The sequence below is a fragment of the Tachysurus vachellii genome, chromosome 8 (genome assembly GCF_030014155.1).
Source record: "Tachysurus vachellii isolate PV-2020 chromosome 8, HZAU_Pvac_v1, whole genome shotgun sequence".
NCBI lineage: Eukaryota > Metazoa > Chordata > Actinopteri > Siluriformes > Bagridae > Tachysurus > Tachysurus vachellii.
Window position 1 is genome coordinate 25,423,017 of NC_083467.1, and position 24,115 is coordinate 25,447,131.

Genomic DNA, 24,115 nt, shown 5'->3' on the forward strand with positions numbered 1-24,115 from the left:
TGACAATAATTAATTATATTCCTTTTTAGTAGTTAAATCTTCTTTCATTGAATGCATTCATTTTATTCCAACAGAAATACCAAGCACACCTGCCAGACTTGGAGCAGCTGAAGTAACAAAAGACAGCGTTAAATTAGTATGGTCAAAACCAGAGTTTGATGGTGGAAGCAGAATTACAGGCTACCTCATTGATGCTCTTGAAAAGGGACAGCAAAAGTGGGTGAAGTGTGCTACTGTAAAAACCAATACTCACATAATCAAAGGTTTGCGAGAAAATGCAGAGTACTTCTTCAGAGTGCGTGCTGAAAATCATGCAGGACTCAGTGATCCAAAGGAAATGATCATTCCTGTGATTGTAAAAGATCAACTCAGTAAGTATAATTTAATTTCTTATATTTTTTAACCCTCTTCTGTTAAGCGACAAATTTTTATTAAACATGTACTTTCTTTATAGATGCCCCTGAATTTGATATGAAGAACTTCCCACACAACACTGTTTATGTGAGGGCAGGATCAAATCTGAAGTTTGAGCTTCCTCTCACTGGCAAGCCCATGCCAAAGGTGGCAATGACAAGAAACAATGTTCCAGTGAGGTGTGGAAAGAGATTTAGCTTTGATGTAACACCTGAGAGTCTTAATATCAGCCTCAAAGAAAGTATTGCAAGTGATGCTGGAAGATATGACATTGTTGCCTCAAATACCAGTGGAACAACCAAGATGTTCATTAATATGCTGGTGTTAGATAGACCAGGTCCTCCAGTTGGTCCAGTTGAAATCAGTGATGTTGGAGAAACATCACTGTGCCTAAAATGGTTACCACCTGTATACGATGGAGGTAGCCCAGTGACCAACTATGTTGTGCTCAGACGTGAAACAAGCACACCAGCTTGGGTAGAGGTCTCATCAACACTTGCAAGGAATGCAATTAAAGTCACTAAATTAACAAAGGGAGAAGGATACCAATTCAGAATAAAAGCAGAGAATCGCCTTGGTATTAGTGATCACATTGACTCTCAATCTGTCACTGTGAAACTTCCCTACAGTGAGTATTTATTTACTGTATTGCATATGTTACTGTAGTAATAACATGAATGTAACATTTACTCTTGAAAAATTTTAGCAATTCCTGGACCACCATCAACACCATGGGTGAGCTTTGTTTCAAGAGAAAGTCTTACAGTTTGCTGGAATGAACCAGTAGTAGATGGAGGAAATACAGTATTTGGATACCATGTCCAAATGAAAGAAAGAAGCAGCATTCTATGGCAGAAAGTGAACAAGACAGCAACCCCTGCTAATCAAATTAGGGTGACAAACATATGCCCGGGTACGATTTATGAATTCAAGGTTGCTGCAGAAAACGCGGCTGGTATTGGTAAATTCAGCAAGACATCAGAAGAAGTACTTGCTATTGATGCTTGTGGTAGGTTGATAAGATCATACAACCATTTTTTTGATCAACAGAAACACTACTGCATGGTTAATGCATGTTTTATTTTTAGAACCTCCTGCAAATGTGAGAATCTCTGAGATTACGAAGAACTCAGTTAGCCTTGTCTGGCAGAAGCCTCCCTTTGATGGTGGATGTAAGATCACTGGCTACATGGTTGAGAGAAGAGATGCTCCAAATGGCAGATGGACAAAGGCTAACTTTACAAATGTTATTGAGACAAAAATCACTTTGTCAGGCTTGACACAAGATCAGTCATATGAATTTAGGGTCTTTGCCAAAAATGCAGCTGGGTCTGTGAGTAATCCATCTCTTATTGCTGGACCAGCAACTTGTGTGGACATTTCTGGTAGGTAACACTTTTTTTTTATATTTACTGACATTTATACCTACTAAATAAGCATTTAAAAGTAGCAATTTCACATGCTATTTATTAATCTCCACTTTTAGGTGCCCCAGTAATCGAACTGCCACCCGAGTACCTAGATGTTGTGCAATATAAAGCTGGAGCTTCTGTTAAGATAACACTGGGAATTATAGCTAAGCCATTGCCCAAAATTGAATGGTTTAAGGATGGAAAGGAATTAGTGTCAAGTTCGCAGCTATCAATTGAGAGCACTACTGATTCATCTGGCATTCTTATCAAGGATACAACTCGTCTTAACAGTGGGACATATGAAATAAAGACCAAGAATGTGTTTGGCACAGCTTCTGCCTCCATTAGATTGTCGATTCTAGGTGTGTTAACATTTTGCATTTATGCATTTTGAAAAATATGCTTTTTTCATGAATTTTGCATGTCTGTAAATATGAATACTTTTTTAATTATTAGACAAACCAGGCCCTCCAGCAGGAAGTATTCAATTCAAATCAGTGACTGCTGACAAAATAGTAATAGCTTGGGAGTCAGTATCAGATGACGGAGGTTCCAGAGTCACCCATTATATTGTGGAAAAACGAGAGACGGGTAGAGGTGTATGGGCTACTGTTTCTGACTGTATAGAGGAACGCACAGTTTCTGTCCAGAAGTTGGTCAGAGGAGGTGAATATGTCTTCCGTGTCAGAGGTGTCAACAAATATGGAGCTGGAGATCCTCTTGAATCTGAACCAATAATTGCCAAGAATGCATTTGGTAAGAAACATTTATTTTTTTAGATTGTATTTATTTTATATGCTGAAATATTAGCAATGATATATAGCTTGATATATTATTATTAATATCTAGAAGTCGAGGAAATTTTTATATCATGTTAAATTATATTATATTCAGATCAAATTAAATAAATAAAAACATTTTTACAACAATGTTTTGCAGTCACTCCTGGACAACCTACAACACCAGAGGCAACAGAAATCACTAGAACATCCATGAAAATTATATGGAATAAACCAGGAGTGGATGGTGGTAGCATGGTTACAGGCTTCTATTTACAGAGACGTGACAAGAAGAATCTGCGCTGGATTAAAATCTGCAAAGACCCAATTTGTGAAACCACAGCAAAAGTCTATCACCTAACTGAAGGAAATGAATATCAGTATCGTGTGTGTGCAATCAACAAAGCCGGAGAAGGTCCATTCTCAGATGCTTCTGACTTTTATAAAGCAGCTGACCCTGTTGGTAGGTATTTCTGTGTCAGTTGAATTTATTTTTTTATTGCTAGTGGTCTAACATGCAAAATTTCCTAACCTTATTTTGTAAATTCCCCTGTAGATATACCTTCTGAGCCTACTAAACTCAAAGTTGTTGATTCGACTAAAACTTCAATTACTCTTGGATGGTCCAGCCCAGAGTATGATGGAGGCAGTGAAATTACTAGCTACATTGTGGAAAAAAGGGTTGGTGAGGAAGGAGAATGGGTAGTCATAAGTAAAAAAGGTGAAGTCAGAACAGTTGAGTATGTTGCTTCAGATCTTGTGCCAGAAGTTGACTACTACTTCCGTGTATCTGCTATGAATTGTGCTGGTCGTGGAGACCCAATAGAGATGGAGGAACCAGTCCAGGCTAAAGATATTCTTGGTATATACATGTTTATTGCATTTTATTTTGGTTTTAACATATTTTGTTAATTCTTGTTTTTACAATGCTCATTTTTAAATTATAATTGTAATAATATTATTAGTAGTCATACTAGTAGTAGTCATTTTTTTTATTTTATTTATTTATTTATTTTTTTTTTGCAGAGGAAGCTGATATTGACAAAGATGTTGCAATGAGAACTCATTACATTGTCAAAGCTGGAAAAGATGTTGAGATCATGGTTCCGCTAAAAGGCAGACCTGCTCCAATTGTTTCCTGGAAGAAAGAAGACCAGAACATTGATAATGACCCTAAATATGATATACATAACACAGATACTTCATCGTGCCTTGTACTGTCACATGTAACCCGTAATGATAGTGGCAAATACACTATTGAGATAACAAATGGAGTAGGACAACCAAAATCGTTGACATTATCTGTGAAAGTACAGGACAGTCCTTCTGCCTGTAGAAATTTGGTTCTAAAAGAGGTCACTCGTGGCAAAGTGATCTTATGCTGGGACTCTCCACTCCTTGATGGTGGTTCAGAAATTACTAACTATGTAGTTGAGAAAAGAGACTCTTCAAAGCGCACATATGCTGCTGTAACCAACAAATGCATGGAAACAACATATGAAATTGACGAACTCTCTGAGAAGATATCATACTTTTTCCGTGTGTCAGCAGAAAATGAGAATGGAGTTGGTGAGCCATGTGAGACAGCAGAGCCAGTTAAAGCTACTGAGAAACCTGGACCTGTCAAAGATCTTGCTATGAAAGACTCTACAAAAACGTCTGTGACACTACAGTGGAATAAACCAGATTATGATGGTGGTAGCATTATTACTGATTACATAATTGAGAAAAAACTTCAAGGACAAGAAGAATGGGCTCCTGCTGGAACAAACAAGCATTGTGAACATGAGGTCACAAAACTTAAGGAACTCACAGACATATTTTTTAGAGTCTGCTCAAAGAATGAGAAGGGCAACAGTGACTTTACTGAGATCGGGCCAATTAAAGTAAAGGACTATATCATTCCACCAGAGGCAAGCCTAGAGGAGTATTCCGATGGACAGGTCAGCGTTCGCATGGGTCACAATGTACATATTGAGCTTCCATACAAAGGAAAACCAAGACCATCAGTTACTTGGCTAAAGGACAATTTGCCACTGAAAGAGAGTGAAAAGGTTCGCTTCAAGAAGACAGAGAACAAGGCAACCCTTATGATAAAGAATGTGGAAAAAGAGAATGGTGGTAAATATACCCTTACACTTGACAACGCCATCAACAGGAAGTCATTCCATATACAGGTCATTACTCTTGGGGCACCATCCAGACCCATTGGTCCAGTTCGTTTGGATGAAGTTAGAGCAGAAAGTATAAGGATATCCTGGGACAAACCCAATGATGATGGTGGTGGAGAAATCACCTGCTATAGTGTTGAGAAACGTGACACCTCTCAGGCTGATTGGAAGATGGCTTGTTCAAGTGTTATAGGAACTACATTCTGTGTAGCAAATTTAATCAAAGGAACTCAGTATCAATTCAGAGTATGTGCAGAAAACAGGTATGGTGTGAGTGAGCCTCTGATTTCACAAAATGTCATCGCCAAGCACGAGTTTAGACCTCCAGGAGCACCTGGCATGCCATTTGTCTATAATGTCACTAATGATGGCATGACTATTCAGTGGGAAGCACCTATATTTGATGGTGGCTGCCCGGTACTTGGTTACCACATTGAAAAGAAAGAAACAAACAGCATCATGTGGCAAAAGGTCAACCTTGTCTTGGTGACTGCAAAGGAATATAGAATTACTGGCCTTATTGAAGGTCTGCAATACCAGTTCAGGGTTTATGCTCAAAATGATGCTGGATACAGTCGTATGAGTGATGAGAGCAAACCAACTACGGCTGTTTCTCCTGTTGGTGAGTTCATTTATTTAATTCATCTTTGAATTTGAAAAAAGTTTGTAAAACCTTCATTCCTTCCTGACAACCTACATTAATGTCTTAATGATATTTGATTGTAGATCCTCCTGGAACCCCTGACTATGTTGATGTAACAAGTGAATCTGTGAAACTGAAATGGGATGCACCTAAAAGAGATGGTGGAAGCAAAATTGTCTCCTACAATATTGAGAAACGCCAGGGCCAGGGTCGCTGGTTGAAGACAAACTTTACAGATGTAACTGAAACAGAGTTTATAGTGACTGGTCTAACTTGTGGTGAACGATATGAATTTAGAATTGTAGCAAGGAATGCCATTGGCACCATGAGCCCACCTTCTCAGTCTTCTGGCTATGTTCTCATCAGAGATGAAAGCTGTAAGTTAATGCATTACATATAATTGACTTTAACATTATAACATCCTTTTTATTTTAACCAATTTCCCCCTCCACCCTTTGTAGCCGCACCAAACATTGAATTTGGACAGGAGTACTTTGAAGGGGTTTCCATCAAAGCCGGAGAAAACATCAAGCTTAAAGCCACAATTACAGGAAGACCAACACCCAAGATCAAATGGTTCAGGGATGACGTTGAACTAACTAAGAAGATGGTAGATATCACAACAACTGCAGGCATAAGCACCCTCTTTATTAGAGATGCTGATCGCTCTCACCGTGGGGTCTATGCAATAGAAGCCAAGAACCACTCTGGAACCAAGAAAGAGCAAATTAAAGTTGAAGTCTTTGGTATGCTTAAAATTATTTTTCTCTAGAACAACGTTTACACTTGTGTATATTTTATTTATTGTATCTAATTATTGTAATACATTTAGATACACCTGGAGAACCTGTTGGACCCATTGTCTTCACAAATATCTCAGAGGGCAAAGTCACATTTTCATGGAATCCACCAGAAAATGATGGCTGCTCTGAAGTCACTCATTATATTATTGAGAGGCGAGAGACTTCCAAAATTTCCTGGACATTAGTTACAGATCACTGTGAGGAGTGTACCTACAATGCTACCAAACTAATCAAGACCAATGAATACCAGTTCCGTGTGTCTGCTGTTAACATGTTTGGGTCCAGTAGACCACTGGACTCCGCTCCTGTCATTGCCCAAATGCAATATAGTAAGTATATCTGCAGATTATATTCTAATTATTATACATTATGGATGCACAAAAAAACAGAAAGTTAATAACATTTTATTGTTGTCTTTCCTGCAGCCGTTCCAGACTCTCCTGGTACTCCTGATGCCACCAGTGTTGATGGAGAGAGTATTACAATCAGCTGGACTGCACCAACAAATGATGGAGGAAATGCAATCAAGTATTACATTGTTGAAAGACGCGAGAAGAAAACTGGCCGTTGGGTGAAGATCTTGACTAGGAAACCAATTACTGAGGTTGCCCATAGAGTAACTCATCTCACTGAGAATGTGGAATATGAATTCCGTGTTTACGCTGTCAATGATGCTGGAGTTGGAGCACCAAGTAATATTTCGTTGCCAATTAAATGCGCAGAGCCAACCGAAGTACCAGATGGTCCTTCAATTGTAAATGTTACTGATACCACCAACACAACTGTTAGTCTGGAATGGACCAGACCTGGTTATGATGGTGGCATGGAAGTCCAGGGATACATCATTGAGGTTTGCAAGGAAACTGAAAAAGAATGGCATAGAATAAATGAAGATCTTTGTACTTTCACAAAGTACACTGCCACTGGTTTGGAAACAGGTGCAAAGTACAAGTTCCGCATTATTGCAATTAATGCAGTTGGAAAGGGTGAACCTAAAGAGATCCTTGAACCAGTACAAGCAGTAGATAGACTGTATGCACCAGAGATTGATATTGATGCAAGCTTCCAACAGACACACATTGTGAAACAGGGTGGAAGTGTATGTCTCCGTGTAGCTTTTAAAGGAAAGCCAGCACCTACAGCCTCATGGATAAAAGTGGAAGGAGAATTTGGGGTAAATGCTGATGTAACTACCACAGAGACCTTCACTCATTTAACACTGGGAAAGTGTACACGAAATGACAATGGAAAATACACTCTCACTCTTGAGAACAGCAGTGGTAGCAAATCCATCACTTTTACCGTTAAAGTGCTGGACACACCTGGAGCACCAGGTCCTCTCATGTTCAAGGATGTTACAAGAGGTGCCCTTACACTTATGTGGGAGCCCCCAGTCAATGATGGTGGTGCACGTATTCATCACTATGTTGTGGAGAAACGTGAGGCTAGCCGGCGTACATGGACAGAAGCAGCACCAAAGTGCACACAAACAAATTTAAGAATTTCTGAGCTCCTAGAAGGAGTGCCCTACTTCTTTAAGGTAATGGCAGAAAATCAGTATGGCATTGGTGAGGCTTATGAAATGCCTGATCCAATTATTGCCACTGCTGAACCAGCTACACCCAAGAGACTGGACATTATTGATACCACTGATACAACAGTTACTCTTGCCTGGATGAAGCCTGAACATGATGGTGGCAGCCGTATCACAGCTTATTGTGTGGAGGTTAAAACAAAGGGAACAGATAAATGGGTTGTTGGAGGGTCAACCAAAAACCTAAGTCTTGTTATTGAGAGCTTAACTACAGGTACAGAGTATGAATTCAGAGTCAAAGCAAAGAATGATGCAGGTTACAGTGTTCCAAAAGAGGCTCTCACTTCTGTTGTTGTTAAAGAGCCCCGTATTGAGCCAACTGCTGATCTCAGTGGCATTAGCAACCAGCTTATCACCTGCAAGTCTGGCAGTTCATTTGAAATTGATGTTCCATTTAGTGGCAGACCAGCACCAAATGTTATCTGGAAGCTTGAGGAAATGAGACTAAAGGAAACAGATAGAGTCTCAATCAAGACAAGCAAAAATAGGACCATTTTGACAGTTAGAGAAAGTATGCGTGGTGATGGAGGAAGGTACTTCCTTACCCTTGAGAATGTGGCTGGAACTAAGACTTTCACTGTCATTGTCAATGTTATTGGCAGACCCAGTCCTCCAGAGGGGTCTATTGAGATTTCTGCAATTACTGCTGAGTCTTGTGAATTGACATGGAATGGTCCTGAGGATGATGGTGGAGCTGAAATAACAAACTACATTGTTGAGAAGCGTGAGTCTGGCTCAACAGCCTGGCAGCTTATCAACTCTAGTGTGAAACGAAGATCATTCCATGTTTCACATCTAACAAAGTACATGCAGTACACATTCCGTGTCTCTGCAGAAAACAGATTTGGTGTGAGCAAACCAACTGAGTCTGAAACCATTGTTGCAGAGCATCCATTTGGTGAGTAATTACATATGCTATTAGTAGGACACAGTTATTTGTTAATTTGTAGTTATTTCAAAAGATATTTATCAAAATATATTTAAAAGTTATTTCAAAAATTTATTCTTTTATTAATTTTTTTCTTTTACAGTTCCATCAGGACCTCCAACTAGACCAGAAGTGTTTACTGTTACTGCTAACAGCATGAGCATTCGTTGGGAGGAGCCATACCATGATGGTGGTAGTAAGGTCACTGGGTACTGGATTGAGAAAAAGGAACGTAACACTATTCTCTGGGTCAGAGAAAACACCATTCCCTGTTTTGAGTGTTACTACAAGGTCGATGGCCTTATTGAAGGTCTTGAGTACCAATTCAGAGTGTATGCTATGAATAGTGCTGGGCTCAGCAAAGCAAGTGAAGCCTCAAAGAGAGCTGTAGCTCAAAATCCAGTCGGTAAGTTTAACCAAATTAATCCAAGAAATAAATACACATTTTATGTACACACACATAAAAATAATAAAAAATAATACTAAATTAACTTATATATTTACCTATCAAGATCCCCCAGGCAAGCCAGAAGTAACTGATGTGTCGAGATCATCAGTGTCTATTAAATGGTCTGTGCCTCTGAATGATGGTGGAAGCCCAATTGTTGGTTACATTGTTGAGCGTAAGCCATATACTGTCTCTGGAGAGGGTAGATGGCTGAAGTGTAATTACACTAATGTTACTGACACAAACTTCACCATTACTGCACTGGGAGAAGGAGAAGTATATGAGTTCCGTGTGATTGCAAAGAATGCTAACGGCGTGCTCAGTATGTCATCAGTTTCAACCGGAGCAGTGACCTGCAAGGCTGAATACAGTAAGACTCAACTTTCATTTGCATATGCTGTAGTGAAATATCTATTCAAAAATCTAAAACATGGTTTCTACCGTATAGCACCTCCAAAAGCAGAATTGGATAGCAAGCTTCTTGTGGACACCGTTACTGTCAGAGCAGGGTCAGACCTTGTTCTTGATGCTGCTGTTGGTGGAAAACCTGAACCAAAAGTGTGCTGGGCCAAGGGACAGAAGGAGCTAGACTTTTGTGAGAAATATACTTTACAGTATACTAGCTCCCGTGCTCTGGCGATTATCAAGTTTTGTGACAGAGATGATACTGGAAAGTATGTTCTGACAGTGAAGAATGCCAGTGGAACCAAAACAGCTGAAGTCAATGTGAAGGTGCTTGGTAAGTAAAAAAAATCAGCATATTTAAAAGCATAGTTATATTTAAAAGAAGCTTAAATGAGGACCATTCTATTATTCTATTTTGCCTTTGCTCTTTTTTTAAGACACACCGGGCCCATGCCAGGAGATAAAAGTAAGCAATGTAACTGAAGAGAAATGCACATTGTCATGGAAAGAGCCACTAGAGGATGGCGGTGACCCCATTACACATTTTATTGTGGAGAGGAGGGACACTAACAGACTGAACTGGGTCATCTTTGATGCTGAATGCAAGACCCTTGTATGTAACATAACTAGACTTTTCAAGAATAATCAATACATTTTCCGTGTCAGAGGTGTAAACAAATATGGAGCTGGTGTGCCACTGGTATCATCACCCATCTTTGCAAGAAACTCCTTTAGTAAGTAAAATGTTTTAGCTGTCTTACATTGAATTTGATTTTAAAAAAATTAAAATATGATGATTTACACTTTGTTTACACTCTTTTTTTTTACACTCTAGCTGTTCCATCACCTCCGGGAGCATCAGAAATTATTGCAGTTGGTAAAGACTTTGCAACAATTGAGTGGCTAAAACCTGAAAATAATGGTGGTAGTGAAATCATAAACTACCTGATTGAAAAGAAAGAGAGAAAAAGCATTAGATGGATCAAGGTTAATAAAGACACTATAGTCAAGGACACAACCTTCAAAGTTACCGGTCTACAGGAGGGAAGCATTTATCAGTTCCGTGTTACTGCCATTAATGCTGCTGGAGAAAGCGAGCCTAGTGAAGTGTCCATGTATGCAGTGTGCCGAGTACCATCAGGTACATTAGCCACAAACTGTATTTGTGTATCAAAATGTATCTAAGAAGTAAATATATAATGTTTTATATTATGCATAAATATATCACATTTTTGTCTACAGACAAACCAGGTGCTCCGTCAATTCCACGCGTAACAGATACTCACAAGGACAGCATTAGTCTGGCCTGGACAAGACCCATAGAAGATGGAGGTGCCGATGTTATTGGTTACATTCTTGAAATGCAGGAATCAGGCACAGATGAATGGATCAAGTCCCACGAAAAGACTCTTAGAGTCACAGAACATACTGTGATAGGTTTGAAAACTGGCAAAAAGTACTGCTTCCGAGTTGCTGCAGTCAATGTGAATGGAGCAGGTGACTATAGTGACCCATGTACTGAAGTAGAGCCAGTTGAAAGAATTGGTAAGACTGAATAGTTAAAACATATTTAGTAATATATCTGTGAAAGATCTGAGATTTACAAAAATACGAATTACTTTTCAGAATTACCTGATCTCGAGCTTCCTGATGACTTAAAGAAGACGATATGCCTCAGAGCTGGAAGCTCACTGCGTCTTCATGTAACTGTTATGGGAAGACCAGTTCCAGCTATCACCTGGAGCAAGCCTGGTGTGGATCTCCAAAACCGGGGATTCATTGAAGTGACAGATGCTGCGACAACTCTTATCATTGACAAGGTGCACCGCTATGATGCCGGAAAATACACCCTTGAAGCCTCTAATTCAGCTGGCAAGAAGGATGCTAGCATTCTTGTCAAGATCTATGGTATATATTATAGCTATATATATTTCAAATTATTGTTATAAAACATTATAGTAGACTTTATATTGGTGTTGAAATTTATTTAATCAATGAATATATGCTGATACAGACATGTAACAAATTAAAGGATAAACCAATGAAAAAATGTTAAAGCAATAAGGTGTCTTAGTATTAACTGTACCAGAGAGCTAGAACAGCATTCATACAAAAGATTTTGGTGGTGTTGGACAGCACTTTTTTAACACATTTGTTTTTTTGTTTTTTTAAATTACAAAGATGGTAGCATATAACCGTTTAATCAGTTTTCAGGCCCTATGAAGGGGGCATTGCCAACCTCTCTGATTACTGTGTACTAATTTGCAATGACCTTTCATTGTATTTAGGCCCTATGAATGGGGCACTGACATCCTCTTCAAATACCTTGTACTAATTTGCAATGGCACTTCTTTGTAAGAGGGCAAATGGACTATAACAAAGCCAACAATTTTACTTTAATTGATCACTTTTCTAGAGAGAGATTGTTAGATTGATAGACACAGACAGACTGACTGACTGATTGATTGATTGATTGATTGATTGATTGATTGATTGATTTTATGCTTTTCAATTTCAGATACTCCTGGTCCACCAGGCCCCATCAAAATAAAGGAGCTCACAACAGAGTCTGCTCACATTACATGGGATGCCCCTGAGGTTGATGGTGGAGCACCTGTTAACAATTATATCCTTGAGAGAAGAGAGACATCAATGAGAGCCTACAAAACAGTTACTTCCAAATGCAGCAAAACATCATATAAAATTACAGGACTGTTAGAGGGAATACACTATTACTTCAGAGTACTGCCTGAAAACATCTATGGCATAGGTGAACCTGTTGAGACACAAGATGCTGTTTTAGTGTGTGAAGTGCCACTGCCTCCAGCTAAACTTGACATTATAGATATCACAAAGTCATCTATTACTCTTGGGTGGGAGAAACCTAAACATGATGGAGGAAGCAGAATCATTGGCTACATTGTTGAAGCTTGCAAGGCTGGTACAGATAAATGGATGAAGGTTGCTTCTTTAAAATTAACAGACTTTGAATACACCATTGAAAAACTGAATGAAAATGAGCAGTACCTATTCAGGGTGCGTGCACTTAACAGCAGAGGTAGTAGTGAACCCAAAGAAATTGTTACTCCTGTAACAGTACAAGAACAAAGAGGTATGCACCATTCATTATTTTAGAATTAAAATAAATAAAATAGATCAGCACCCAATTTTTTTTTACTCACACATCTCTCTTTTTCAGTTATGCCAAAGGTTGATCTATCAAGTATTCCACAAAAGATGATCAGTGTTTTGGCAGGCAAACCCCTTGAACTTAATTTGCCAATCATTGGAAGGCCACCTCCAGTTTCCTCCTGGTACTTTAATGATAATAAGCTGAAGATACAGGAACGTGTGAAGATTCAGTCTACTAGGAAATTCTCTAGGTTAACTGTTCTGAACACCACAATTGATGATACTGGAGAATACACCCTTGAACTAAAGAATATTGTTGGAATTACTGAAGAGAAGTTTAAAGTAATCATTCTTGGTAAGTCAGCTGTCTGATGTAACCTGTCAATCTTCCAGTTCCTTAAATTATATTCCTTATATCACTTCTTTTTTTTTCTTTTCAGACAAACCTGATCAGCCTAATGGACCTATTCGTTTTGATGAGATTGATGCAACCTCTGTTACAATAAGCTGGGACCCACCAGAAAGAGATGGAGGTGCTCCTGTATCTAATTATGTAGTTGAACAACGTGATGCTCATCGTCCAGGATGGGTACCAGTTTCTGAATCAGTCAGCAGGCCAACCTTTAAATTTGACAGGCTAACAGAGGGAGATGAGTATGTCTTCCGTGTCTCAGCCGTCAATCGCTACGGTGCTGGAGACGTCTTGCAGTCAGAAATTGTGGAATGCAGGAGTCTTAAATGTAAGAACAAAAACATAGTTAATATTTTATTGATAATATATTTAGATCTATTCCATACTATATAACATGCAACAAGTTAATACAAATATTTCTCTACCGATAGCCATTCCTGGACCACCTGGCCGCCCAATAGTTTTTGATGTGTCTCGGGATGGGATGACCATTGCTTGGGAACCACCAGATGAGGACGGTGGCTTGGAGATATCTGGCTACATCATTGAGCGTAAGGAGGTCAGAGCTGACAGATGGGTTCGTGCTAATAAAAACCCTGTGACAATGACAAGATACAGATCCACTGGTCTTATCGAGGGCCTGGAATATGAGCACAGAGTCACTGCCATCAATGCTAGAGGTGTTGGCAAACCCAGTCTTCTCTCGAAACCAGCTGTGGCAACTGATCCAGTTGGTAAGTCTAATTTTTCTTTAACACACATGTATCTTTGTGTGGTAAAATAAATTATTGTTAAGATAGATTTTATAACAATTACTAATCTTTACAGATCCACCTGGCTCACCTCAGAACCCGAGATTAACAGAGACTACTAAAACATCTGTGTCTTTGGCCTGGAATCCACCTGATGAAGAGGGTGGCTCTAAAATTACTGGTTACCTAATAGAGATGCAGAAGGTTGGTTCTGTAGCTTGGATGAAGTGCAATTCTACACCTACAATGATTTGTGAATACACCTTGACAAAAATGCCTCAAGGCGAGGAATTCAGATTCAGAGTCTTGGCTTGTAATGCTGGTGGACCAGGCGAACCTGCTGAAGTGCCAAGAACAGTCACTGTGACAGAGATGCTTGGTATGATGTCGTTTAGTGTTTATAACTGAATATTATCTGCTGCCTGCTTAATCGTGATTAACCATTCAATTAAATTGCTTTATTTCAGAACCTCCGAGCCATGATCTTGAGGCTAAGTACAAAGATATATTTGTTGTCCGACATGGAGCAGTCATCAAACTTTCAGTTCCTATAAAAGGCAAGCCAACACCTGTTTGCAAATGGACAAAGGATGGCTCAGATGTCTCTAACCGAGCAATGATTGTCTCTGATGAGGATGTTTCTGAGCTTGTTATCAAGGATGCTGTACGGTCTGACTCTGGTGTTTACAGTCTTCATCTTGAAAACAAATGTGGCAAAAAGATGGTGCAAATCAAGGTCAAGGTAATTGGTCGTCCAGCAGCTCCTGAGGGTCCTCTTGGATTTGGGGATATCCAAGCACATTCTGTAAGAGTGAGCTGGAAGCCACCAAAAGATGACGGTGGCACAGAAATCCTTGGATACATCGTTGAGCGGCGTGAGGTAACAAAGGCAGCCTGGTATACTGTGGATTCCAGAGTGGTTGACACATCTTTGGTAGTTAAAGGACTACAGGAAAATGTTGAATACCACTTTAAGGTGACAGCAGAGAATAAGTATGGCATCAGTGGCTCCCTTAAATCTGAACAACCGGCTGTACCAAAGACTCCAATTTGTAAGTACTTTTTCAACTCTCATTACAAAATGCACTTATCAGGCTTAATCGATTATAAAAATACAAATGCTTTTTATATGTACAAAACAGGTGTGCCAGAGGCTTCAAGTACACCACCAGAGATCATGGATGTTACTAAGTCCTCTGCTGATCTCGCTTGGATTAAACCTAAAGACGATGGTGGATCACAAATCACTGGATACTTTATAGAGTATAAAGAGGTGTCATCTGACAAGTGGGTTCGCCACGAGACAAAGGTTATTTCCACCATGTACACTATTAGTGGACTCACCGGTGATGCAGAATATCAGTTCCGTGTGATTGCTGTAAATGAAATTGGAGAGAGTGAACCTGGACCTGCATCAGATTCAGTCATATGCAAAGACCCATTTGGTAAAGAACTGTCTTTAATTTACATATTAACTACATGTGAGTTTAACAGAGCTTAAAATTATTTTACTTCCTTTACTTCCCTCTTTCTGCTGTAGATAAACCAAGTCAACCAGGGGAGATAGACACTTCGTCTGTAACTAAAGATTACATAACTATTCGCTGGGAAGCTCCTCAATGTGATGGTGGAAAGCCAGTTCTTGGCTACTGGGTTGAGTGCAGAAAATCAGGGGAGAGCACTTGGAAGAAGTGTAACAGGGACTTATTAAAAGAGAAACAATTTACTCAGAGTGGTTTGCAAGAGGCCACTGAATATGAATTTAGAGTATTTGCTGAAAATGAAACTGGACTCAGCAGGCCTCGTAGGACTGCAGCAGGGATTAAAACCAAACTAGGCGGTAAGTATTTTTACAGTTTAGATTAACAATATATAAGTTAGATGATTGTTTCCTTTCTAACATTCAACATATTTTGAACAGCTGGAAGTAAACCAGCCCTCAGAAAAGAGATGGATGAAGTTACTGCCAAGCTTGGAGAGACTGCCACTCTAAAATGTCAAATTATTGGAAGGCCTGTCCCAGAAATTAAATGGTACAAAGGTGGAAAAGAAATCAAAGAGGGCCGTAAATATGCTGCAACATCCGATGGCCGTAACCATACTTTAACCATCTCAACAGACCAGCAAGAAGATGAAGGCTTGTATACATGCAAGGCTGTGAATGAAGCTGGAGAATGTGAGACCAGTGGAACCTTGGTTCTAGAAGCAGCACCTCAATTCCCTGTCCCATTAAAAGACAAAATCTTTGCAGGATGTGGTACAACTGTACGTATTCATGCTGTGTATATAGGTCGTCCCGTACCAAAAATTATGTGGCTTCATGGAGCCAAAACTGTGGAGCCCTCTGAAAATGTCATCATTGAGACCACAGAGCATTACACTCATTTGATTTTAAAGAATGTCCAACGCAGGGTGAATGGGGGAAAGTATAGAATCAGGATCAACAACCACTTTGGCTCTGCGGATACTGTAACACAACTTGAAATCCTAGGTGAGGACTTAAAAATATTGTAACACTATATATGTATTAGTGTATTATGTAATTTAATTATTTTCAAAATTGTAAGTAACCTACCTATCTTTCTTTCAGACAAACCTTACATGCCAGAAGGACCTATTGTTCTTGAAGCTTTATTGAAGAATTCTGTGATAATAAGTTGGAAGGCATCAAAAGATGATGGTGGATCAATGATATCAAACTACATTGTGGAGAAGCGTGAAGACAAAGAGGGTGCTGAGTGGCAACTTGTGTCATCATCTATTTCAGGCACTTCATGCCGCATTTCCAATCTTGTGGAAAATGAAGGTTACTTCTTCCGCATTTCAGCACAAAACCGTTATGGCATCAGTGAACCATTGGAGACTCCATCTGCCATTCTTATCAAGAGTCAGTTAGGTAAGTTAAGAAATACTAAGGTAAATAAAAATTCAAAATGGAGAAACATGTTGGGTAATTTTCTTGTTCATCTCAAATGTTTTACAGATAAGCCAGGTGCACCATTAAAACCAGTTATATCTGGAGTGACTAAGACCTCTTGTGTTGTTTCTTGGAAACCACCTCTTAGTGATGGTGGCTCTAAGATCAAAAGTTATTGTCTTGAAAAGAAGGACAAAAATGAAGGTGAATGGGTTGCTGTAACCACTGATGAGATTCACCAAACAGTTTATTCTGTAAAAGGGCTTAAAGAAGGTCTGGAGTATATTTTCCGCGTGAAATGTGAAAATCTTGGTGGAGAGAGTGAATACAGTGAAGAGTCAGACCTTGTCATTCCAAGAACTGATGTTGACGTATGTGCTCCTGCCTTTAAAGAAGACCTTAGAAATATGAGTGTAAAATACAATAGCAATGCAATATTTGTTTGCAAGATATCAGGACAACCCAAACCTGTGATCAAATGGTTCAAGCGCGGTAAAGAAATTGTGGCAGATGGAATAAAACTCAAGATCCAGGAATTTAAGGGAGGTTATCATCAACTTGTCATTGCTAATGCTGATGAAGATGATTCAACAGTCTATCAGATCAGAGCAACAAACCAGGGAGGCTCAATTTCTGCAACTGTTTCTCTTGATGTTGAAAGTAAGTTTAAAGAAATAGTTAATTATGCTTTCAGTTTAGTTAAGTGCTAATAGCTTTTAGTAAAACATGTTTTTCTTTTTCTTGTAGTACCAGCAAAGATTCATTTACCTAAGAACCTACAAGACAAGGAGGCCATCTGTGCTCTACGTGGTGAAATGGTGAACATCAAGATTCCATTCAGTGGAAAACCAGATCCAGTTATCACATGGCAGAAGGGACAAGATCTTCTTGATAACAATGGGCACTATCAAGTCATCGTCACAAGATCATTCACATCTCTTGTGTTCCCAAATGGAGTGGATCAGAAGGATGCTGGTTTCTATATTGTCTGTGCAAAGAACAGATTTGGGATTGACCAACAAACAGTCGAACTTGATGTTGCAGATGTCCCTGATCCACCTCGCAGCATCAAAGCCAGTGATGTGTCTAGGGATTCTGTTACACTTAATTGGGTGGCACCTGCCAGTGATGGAGGAAGTAGAGTTAGAAACTATATTATTGAGAAGTGTGCCACCACAGCAGAGAGATGGATCCGTGTTGCCCAGTCACGTGACACTCATTACACTGTAACCAACCTGTTTGGAAAAACAAGCTACCAATTCCGTATAATAGCAGAGAACAAATTTGGCCAGAGTGCTCCATCTGAACCAAGTGGACCAGTTGTTACAAAGGAAGATAAATCAAGAGTTCTTAACTATGATGAGGAGGTTGATGACAGCAGACCTGTCTTTAAGGGTAAAGCTCCTCATTCAGAGGTTAAGAATGTACACAACAAATATATGATTGCTGAAGAGCTTGGCCGTGGACAGTTTGGCATTGTTCATCGTTGTGTTGAGATTAGTTCTGAGAAGACATTCTTTGCCAAATTTGTTAAAGTAAAAGGTGCAGATCAAGCAATAATAAAGAAAGAAATTGCCACACTAAATGTGGCACGTCATAAGAACTTCCTGCAGCTGCATGAATCATTCGACAGTCCTGAAGAACTAGTTATGATATATGAGTTTATATCTGGTGTTGACATATTCGAGCGTATTGGCACAGCAAACTTTGAGCTCAATGAACATGTAATTGTTAGTTACATCAGACAAGTATGTGAAGCACTTGAGTTTCTACACAGCAAGAGTTATGGCCATTTTGATATAAGGCCTGAGAATATTGTATACACTACAAGAAGGGGAACTACTATCAAGATCATTGAATTGGGACAAGTTAGACACCTCACACCTGGAGAACAAATTAAGATTCAGTACACAACAGCTGAATATTCGGCACCTGAAATTCATCAAAATGAGCTGGTCAGCTCTGTAACAGATATGTGGTCTGTTGGTGTCCTTGTATATGTTCTCCTGAGTGGCCTCAATCCTTTTATTGCTGAAACAAATCAACAAATGATTGACAACATCTCCAATGCTGAGTACAGTTTTGATGATGAATCCTTTAAACAGGCAAGTGTTGAGGCATTAGACTTTATAGATCGCCTTCTTACTAAAGACCGTAAACATCGTATGACAGCTGCTGAAGCTTTGAATCATCCTTGGCTGATAATGAACTCAGAGGAACTAAGCATTAGGTCAATCAAGGTCACAAGACACAAGAGATACTACCAAGCTATGGTGAGAAAAGAATGGAATACTGTTGTCTCATCTGCTCGTATTGCTAGTGGTGGTGCTATCAGAAGTCAGAGAGGTGTAACGGTAGCCAAAGCAAAGATTGCAGCATTTGAACATGGTCCAGGTGCCGGGCAAATTAAACACAGTGTTGCTGATGAAGGAGATGATGTAAAATTTATTTGCAACATTGACAACTATGATAACAGTACTGAAGTTACATGGTACTGTGGAGTTCGGCAACTAGAGGAAAGTGCCAAATGTGAAATTACCTATGAAGAGGGTCTTGCTACAATCACTATCAAGAGTATCAATAGATCTGATGATGGAACATACCGATGCAAAGTGGTCAATGAATATGGTGAAGACAGTGCATATGCAGAGCTCTTTGTTAAAGGTGTCAGAGACTATCGTAGCTTCTACACAGCACGTGTGGTGCGGAAAGTCAAACGCAGAATTGACACAGCCCGTCTTCTCCAAAGACCTCCAGAGTTCACCCTTCCACTGTGTAATCGCACTGCTTACTTTGGTGAAACTGTTCGATTTGGTGTTACCATTACAGTACACCCTGAGCCACGTGTTTTGTGGCTGAAATCTGGGCAGAAGATTTCCCCAGGAGATGATGACAAGAAGTATACTTTTATAAGTGACAAAGGTCTGTATCAGTTAGTAATTCACAACCTTGACTCTGATGATGATACAGAATACACTGTAGTGGCACGCAACAGGTATGGTGATGACAGCTGTAAGGCTCGTCTCACAGTGATTCCTCGCCCTGCACCTGCTGACAGTACAATAAGACCCATGTTCAAGCGCCTACTGGCAAACATGGAATGCAAAGAGGGCCAGAGTGTACGCTTTGAGATCAGAGTATCAGGATCACCATCACTAAAATGGGAGAAGGATGGTACTCCTTTGGCATTTGGTCCCCAGATTGAAGTTGTTCATGAGGGTTTGGACTACTTTGTCTTACACATTAGAGACACTCTTCCAGAAGATTCTGGTATATACAGAGTAACTGCCACTAATTCTGCTGGTTCTGCTAGTTGCCAAGCCACACTTAGGGTTGAACGTGTGATGCATGTCAAGAAGGTCTTTGAGTATGAGGGGGATAAGAAAAAGAAGCAAGCTCTAGACCAACAACAGATTGACAAGAAAGTCAGATTAACTCAGATACTGGCTGGTACAGATGAAGTAGCACTTATTCCTGTAGCAAAACAGGCATTAAAAGAGGCTGCAGCTATGTTCAAACCAGCTGTAACCACTAAAAAGGTAAAGACTGAAGCTGAGGAGGCAAAGGAAAAAGAAGAAAGAAGGAAAAGGGCAGAGGAAAAGAGAATGAGAATGCCATATGATGTCCCTGCACCTCGTATTTATGGTCCTACTACTCTTCAGGAAGACATGGAGATCAAGCACTTTAAACCATTATCTGACATGAAGTGGTACAAGAAATTACGAGATCAATATGAGTTCCCTGAGCCAATGGAAAAAATTCCTGAGAAAAGACTTAAGCGTATTCGGCTGTCAAGGTGGGAACAATTTTATGAAGTGCCATTTCCAAGGGTTAAAGATCGATACCAGCCAAAATTGCGCACACCAACTGTTTCACAAGATGACTTGGAAACTGTTAGACCAGCAAGATGGCGAACACCTTCTCCAGAAATGCTAGCTTGCTGCAGAATAAGAAGGTATTCACTTGGTGATGAGGAATTGCTTCTTCCTGTTAAAGAATACCTGTCAATGAAGAGTACTGAGGAAGAAAGACTTAAACTTGAGGAGGAACTTAGATTAGGCTACTCTGCTTCTCCACCAAGTCTAAGTCCTGTACGCTTTGAACTCTCTGCGTTGCGTCCTACATCACCGAAGAGGACTGTATATGATGTTGAAGCTGAAGAAGAAGGGGAAGTTCCTTCATATGACACTTATCGCATTCCCTCCAAGTATGAAGCTGGCCCAAGCTACATTGATCTACGTCAGAGACATGATAAAGCAACATATAGACCTCCTAAACAGAAGCAAAGAATGTATGAAGAAAAGGAGGACCAAGAACTTCTTAGACCAGTCACTACCACATCAAGGATAACTTCTTACAAGAGTCAGCTGAAACATATGGAGTTTGAGGAAAAAACAAGAATCACAAGAGCAGAGAAAACAAAAATTTCAGTATCTACAGTAATTAAGGGAGACACATTTGACATATCTGATGTACCAATGAGATCATTTTCACCTAGTTATAGTAAGGTGATAAAACCCATGGCTGAGATGTCTCCTACAGTGGATGAGGACAAAAAAGCAAGCATCGTACTTCCAAGCCCAGAGGGGAAACATCCACACTCTATAAGCCTAGTGTCAACTGAGAAAGCAGTGTCTACACAAGACCTGTCCATAAAGGTTGACTACATGCAACGTTATGAAGCAATGAAAAAATCTTTGAAAACTGAGACAAAGTTTGAAACACTTTCTCAGCAGCCATTTAGTCTTGACCATACACCAAGAGTGACTGTAAGAATGCGCTCCCACCGTGTAGCAGTTGGTCAAAATACAAAATTCACTTTGAACGTTCAATCTAAACCAGAAGCACAGATCCAGTGGTATCACAATGGCCAGCCTATTCAAGAAGGCAATAAGTATCGGATGTATAACTTGAGTGGGGTTCTTTCTCTCCAGATCATTGACTGCCAAGAACAAGACAGTGGGACTTACCGTGTCACCTGCACAAATGCAAAGGGAGAAGCCTCAGACTATGCCACATTAGATGTTTCTGGAAATGAATTTGCTGCATATACATCTCAGCGCAAAGAGGAAGAGCCTCCAACTCCTTTTATACCTGAAATGACAAGAACAGATGTTTATCATGTGTCATCATCAAAGGCAACATCTACCACCAAAGCACACATTTCAGAAGAAGTAACTGAAATTAAAACATCAGATATCAAAACAGATGCAACAGAAATTGCTATTCATGAAGAGTATGTATCATCTGAGGTAAAGCTTAAAACCACGGAAATGGTAAAAGTAGAGGAAGCTCAAGTTGAGACAAGGAAACCAACCCGTTCTGTTACAATTCTAACTAAGCCACAGTCACTCACTGTTTCTGAGGGAGATTCAGCAAATTTTACATGCGATGTGGATGGTGAACCAGTACCCTCTATAACTTGGTTAAGGAAGGGACAAGCTATTGTATCGTCCCACCGTCATCATGTAACAACAACAGAATACAAGTCCACATTTGAGATATCACAAGTTGAAATTTCAGATGAAGGAAACTACACGTTGGTTGTGGAGAACTCTGAGGGTAAACAAGAAGCAGAATTTACACTGACTGTTCGCAAACCAACACCTGTGCAGAAAGTTCTTGCTTCTCCTCCAAGAGTGAAGTCTCCAGAGTCTCCTCGTCTGAAGTCACCTGCAGGCATCAAATCCCCACAAAGAATCAAGTCACCTGAACCAATTAGGTCACCACAAAGAGTCAAGTCACCACTCACACCAAAGTCACCAGTTCCAAAAGAGAAAACAACTAAGCCTAGCTTTTCAGCAGGACTGAATGATATTATTGCTTTGTCAGATACAATTATCAAGCTGACAGTAAAAGTTGTGGCTGTGCCTAAACCAGTGATTTCCTGGGTAAAAGATGGGAAGGTAAGTATATTGCATGCCAACATTTCAATTAATGTTTCATTAATTACAACCCAACCAGGAAAATAATACACAAAGTAATTATGGTAAATGTTCTCATTCCAGAGTGTCACACAGGGTGGAAAATATGAAATATTTGAGGAAAACAGTTCTGCACATCTTGAAATCTATGACGCTGATACTTCTGATAGTGGTGTTTATGAATGCACTGCAAAAAACAGCGATGGATCAGTTACAACAAGATGCACTGTAACTGTTAAAGGTACAGTTATCTCTTTGAACATAATACTAGGACACCTAATAATGAGTAGTTTGGTGTTAGAGGCATTTAATTGTATAATAAACAATTTTTTTGTTCTTTCAGAATCAGGAGAATTAACAGCATTTGGTGTACAAACAAAGGCAGAACTAAAAGAAGCTCTTGTAAGAAAGGAGATAATTCATGAAGAAGTCCAGAACATTTCAGAAATTAAAGCTTCACAAACACAAATAAAAATGACTGAAGGCCAGTCTGTCACACTGAAAGCAAATATTCCTGGAGCTTCTGATGTAAAATGGATTATGAATGGAATAGAACTAATCAATTCAGAGCAATATAGATATGGTATTTCTGGAAATTACCACACTTTGACCATTAAGAGTGTAAGTTCCCATGATAGAGGAATTGTCACATGTGAGGCAAAAACTGAACAAGGAGTGGTCAAGTGCCAGTTTGACACAACAGTGAGTGAGAAATTATGCGGTGCACCAAGCTTCCTAGTGCAACCGCGTTCCCAGAACATAAATGAAGGACAGGATGTCATATTCTCTTGTGAAGTAATGGGTGAGCCTGCCCCTGAAATTGAATGGCTAAAGGACAACAAAGTGGTGAGTAGCCTGACTCAACATACAACTAAATCAAATTGAACTTGATATATTTCGAATGTAATATTTTGCACTTGTGTTTAATGAAACTAAATTGAAATCAAAATTAAATTCTTTTGAATTCCTCAAATTTCATAGTTATCCATTGCATCAAATATGAAACTGAGTCGCTCTAAGAATGTGTATAAACTGGAGATTCAGAATACCAATGTTGAGGACAGTGGCAAATACACAGTGACGGCCAAGAATCAATTTGGACAGTGTTCTGCAACAGCATCTCTCAATGTTCTTGGTAATTATTTTTTCTTCTTGTGACACTTACTCACAGCACCATGCATTGCACTTCTTGTGAAATTTATGATAGAACATGATACAGTTAAGTCAGGACGAATGCTCTTCAAGACGTTTTGACACTGTTGTAACTGTAATACTTAACTGCATCGATTCACATATTATTGTGAATTATTACAGTACAGTATTTACTTTTGCATGCATGATACTGTATATATATATATATATATATATATATATATATTAT

General features: G+C 39.4%; 1 protein-coding gene across 1 annotated transcript in view; it reads left to right on the plus strand.

Moving 5' to 3' along the window:
* The window catches only part of ttn.1 (titin, tandem duplicate 1), a 136,312-nt gene that overhangs the window by 110,260 nt on the left and 1,937 nt on the right, over positions 1 to 24,115 (plus strand). Inside the window, exons 178-212 of the mRNA XM_060877288.1 lie at positions 75 to 371; positions 455 to 1,042; positions 1,121 to 1,423; positions 1,503 to 1,799; positions 1,901 to 2,188; positions 2,283 to 2,582; positions 2,766 to 3,068; positions 3,162 to 3,467; positions 3,632 to 5,398; positions 5,503 to 5,796; positions 5,881 to 6,165; positions 6,252 to 6,551; positions 6,648 to 8,714; positions 8,848 to 9,150; positions 9,257 to 9,562; positions 9,641 to 9,931; positions 10,035 to 10,331; positions 10,433 to 10,738; positions 10,840 to 11,142; positions 11,224 to 11,505; positions 12,116 to 12,709; positions 12,797 to 13,084; positions 13,170 to 13,469; positions 13,573 to 13,875; positions 13,970 to 14,272; positions 14,361 to 14,945; positions 15,036 to 15,338; positions 15,434 to 15,733; positions 15,815 to 16,384; positions 16,484 to 16,789; positions 16,877 to 17,470; positions 17,558 to 22,716; positions 22,819 to 22,975; positions 23,078 to 23,580; positions 23,716 to 23,869. Coding sequence (XP_060733271.1) covers positions 75 to 371; positions 455 to 1,042; positions 1,121 to 1,423; positions 1,503 to 1,799; positions 1,901 to 2,188; positions 2,283 to 2,582; positions 2,766 to 3,068; positions 3,162 to 3,467; positions 3,632 to 5,398; positions 5,503 to 5,796; positions 5,881 to 6,165; positions 6,252 to 6,551; positions 6,648 to 8,714; positions 8,848 to 9,150; positions 9,257 to 9,562; positions 9,641 to 9,931; positions 10,035 to 10,331; positions 10,433 to 10,738; positions 10,840 to 11,142; positions 11,224 to 11,505; positions 12,116 to 12,709; positions 12,797 to 13,084; positions 13,170 to 13,469; positions 13,573 to 13,875; positions 13,970 to 14,272; positions 14,361 to 14,945; positions 15,036 to 15,338; positions 15,434 to 15,733; positions 15,815 to 16,384; positions 16,484 to 16,789; positions 16,877 to 17,470; positions 17,558 to 22,716; positions 22,819 to 22,975; positions 23,078 to 23,580; positions 23,716 to 23,869 — 19,902 coding nt within the window. The remainder of the gene's footprint in view (positions 1 to 74; positions 372 to 454; positions 1,043 to 1,120; positions 1,424 to 1,502; positions 1,800 to 1,900; positions 2,189 to 2,282; positions 2,583 to 2,765; positions 3,069 to 3,161; positions 3,468 to 3,631; positions 5,399 to 5,502; positions 5,797 to 5,880; positions 6,166 to 6,251; positions 6,552 to 6,647; positions 8,715 to 8,847; positions 9,151 to 9,256; positions 9,563 to 9,640; positions 9,932 to 10,034; positions 10,332 to 10,432; positions 10,739 to 10,839; positions 11,143 to 11,223; positions 11,506 to 12,115; positions 12,710 to 12,796; positions 13,085 to 13,169; positions 13,470 to 13,572; positions 13,876 to 13,969; positions 14,273 to 14,360; positions 14,946 to 15,035; positions 15,339 to 15,433; positions 15,734 to 15,814; positions 16,385 to 16,483; positions 16,790 to 16,876; positions 17,471 to 17,557; positions 22,717 to 22,818; positions 22,976 to 23,077; positions 23,581 to 23,715; positions 23,870 to 24,115) is intronic.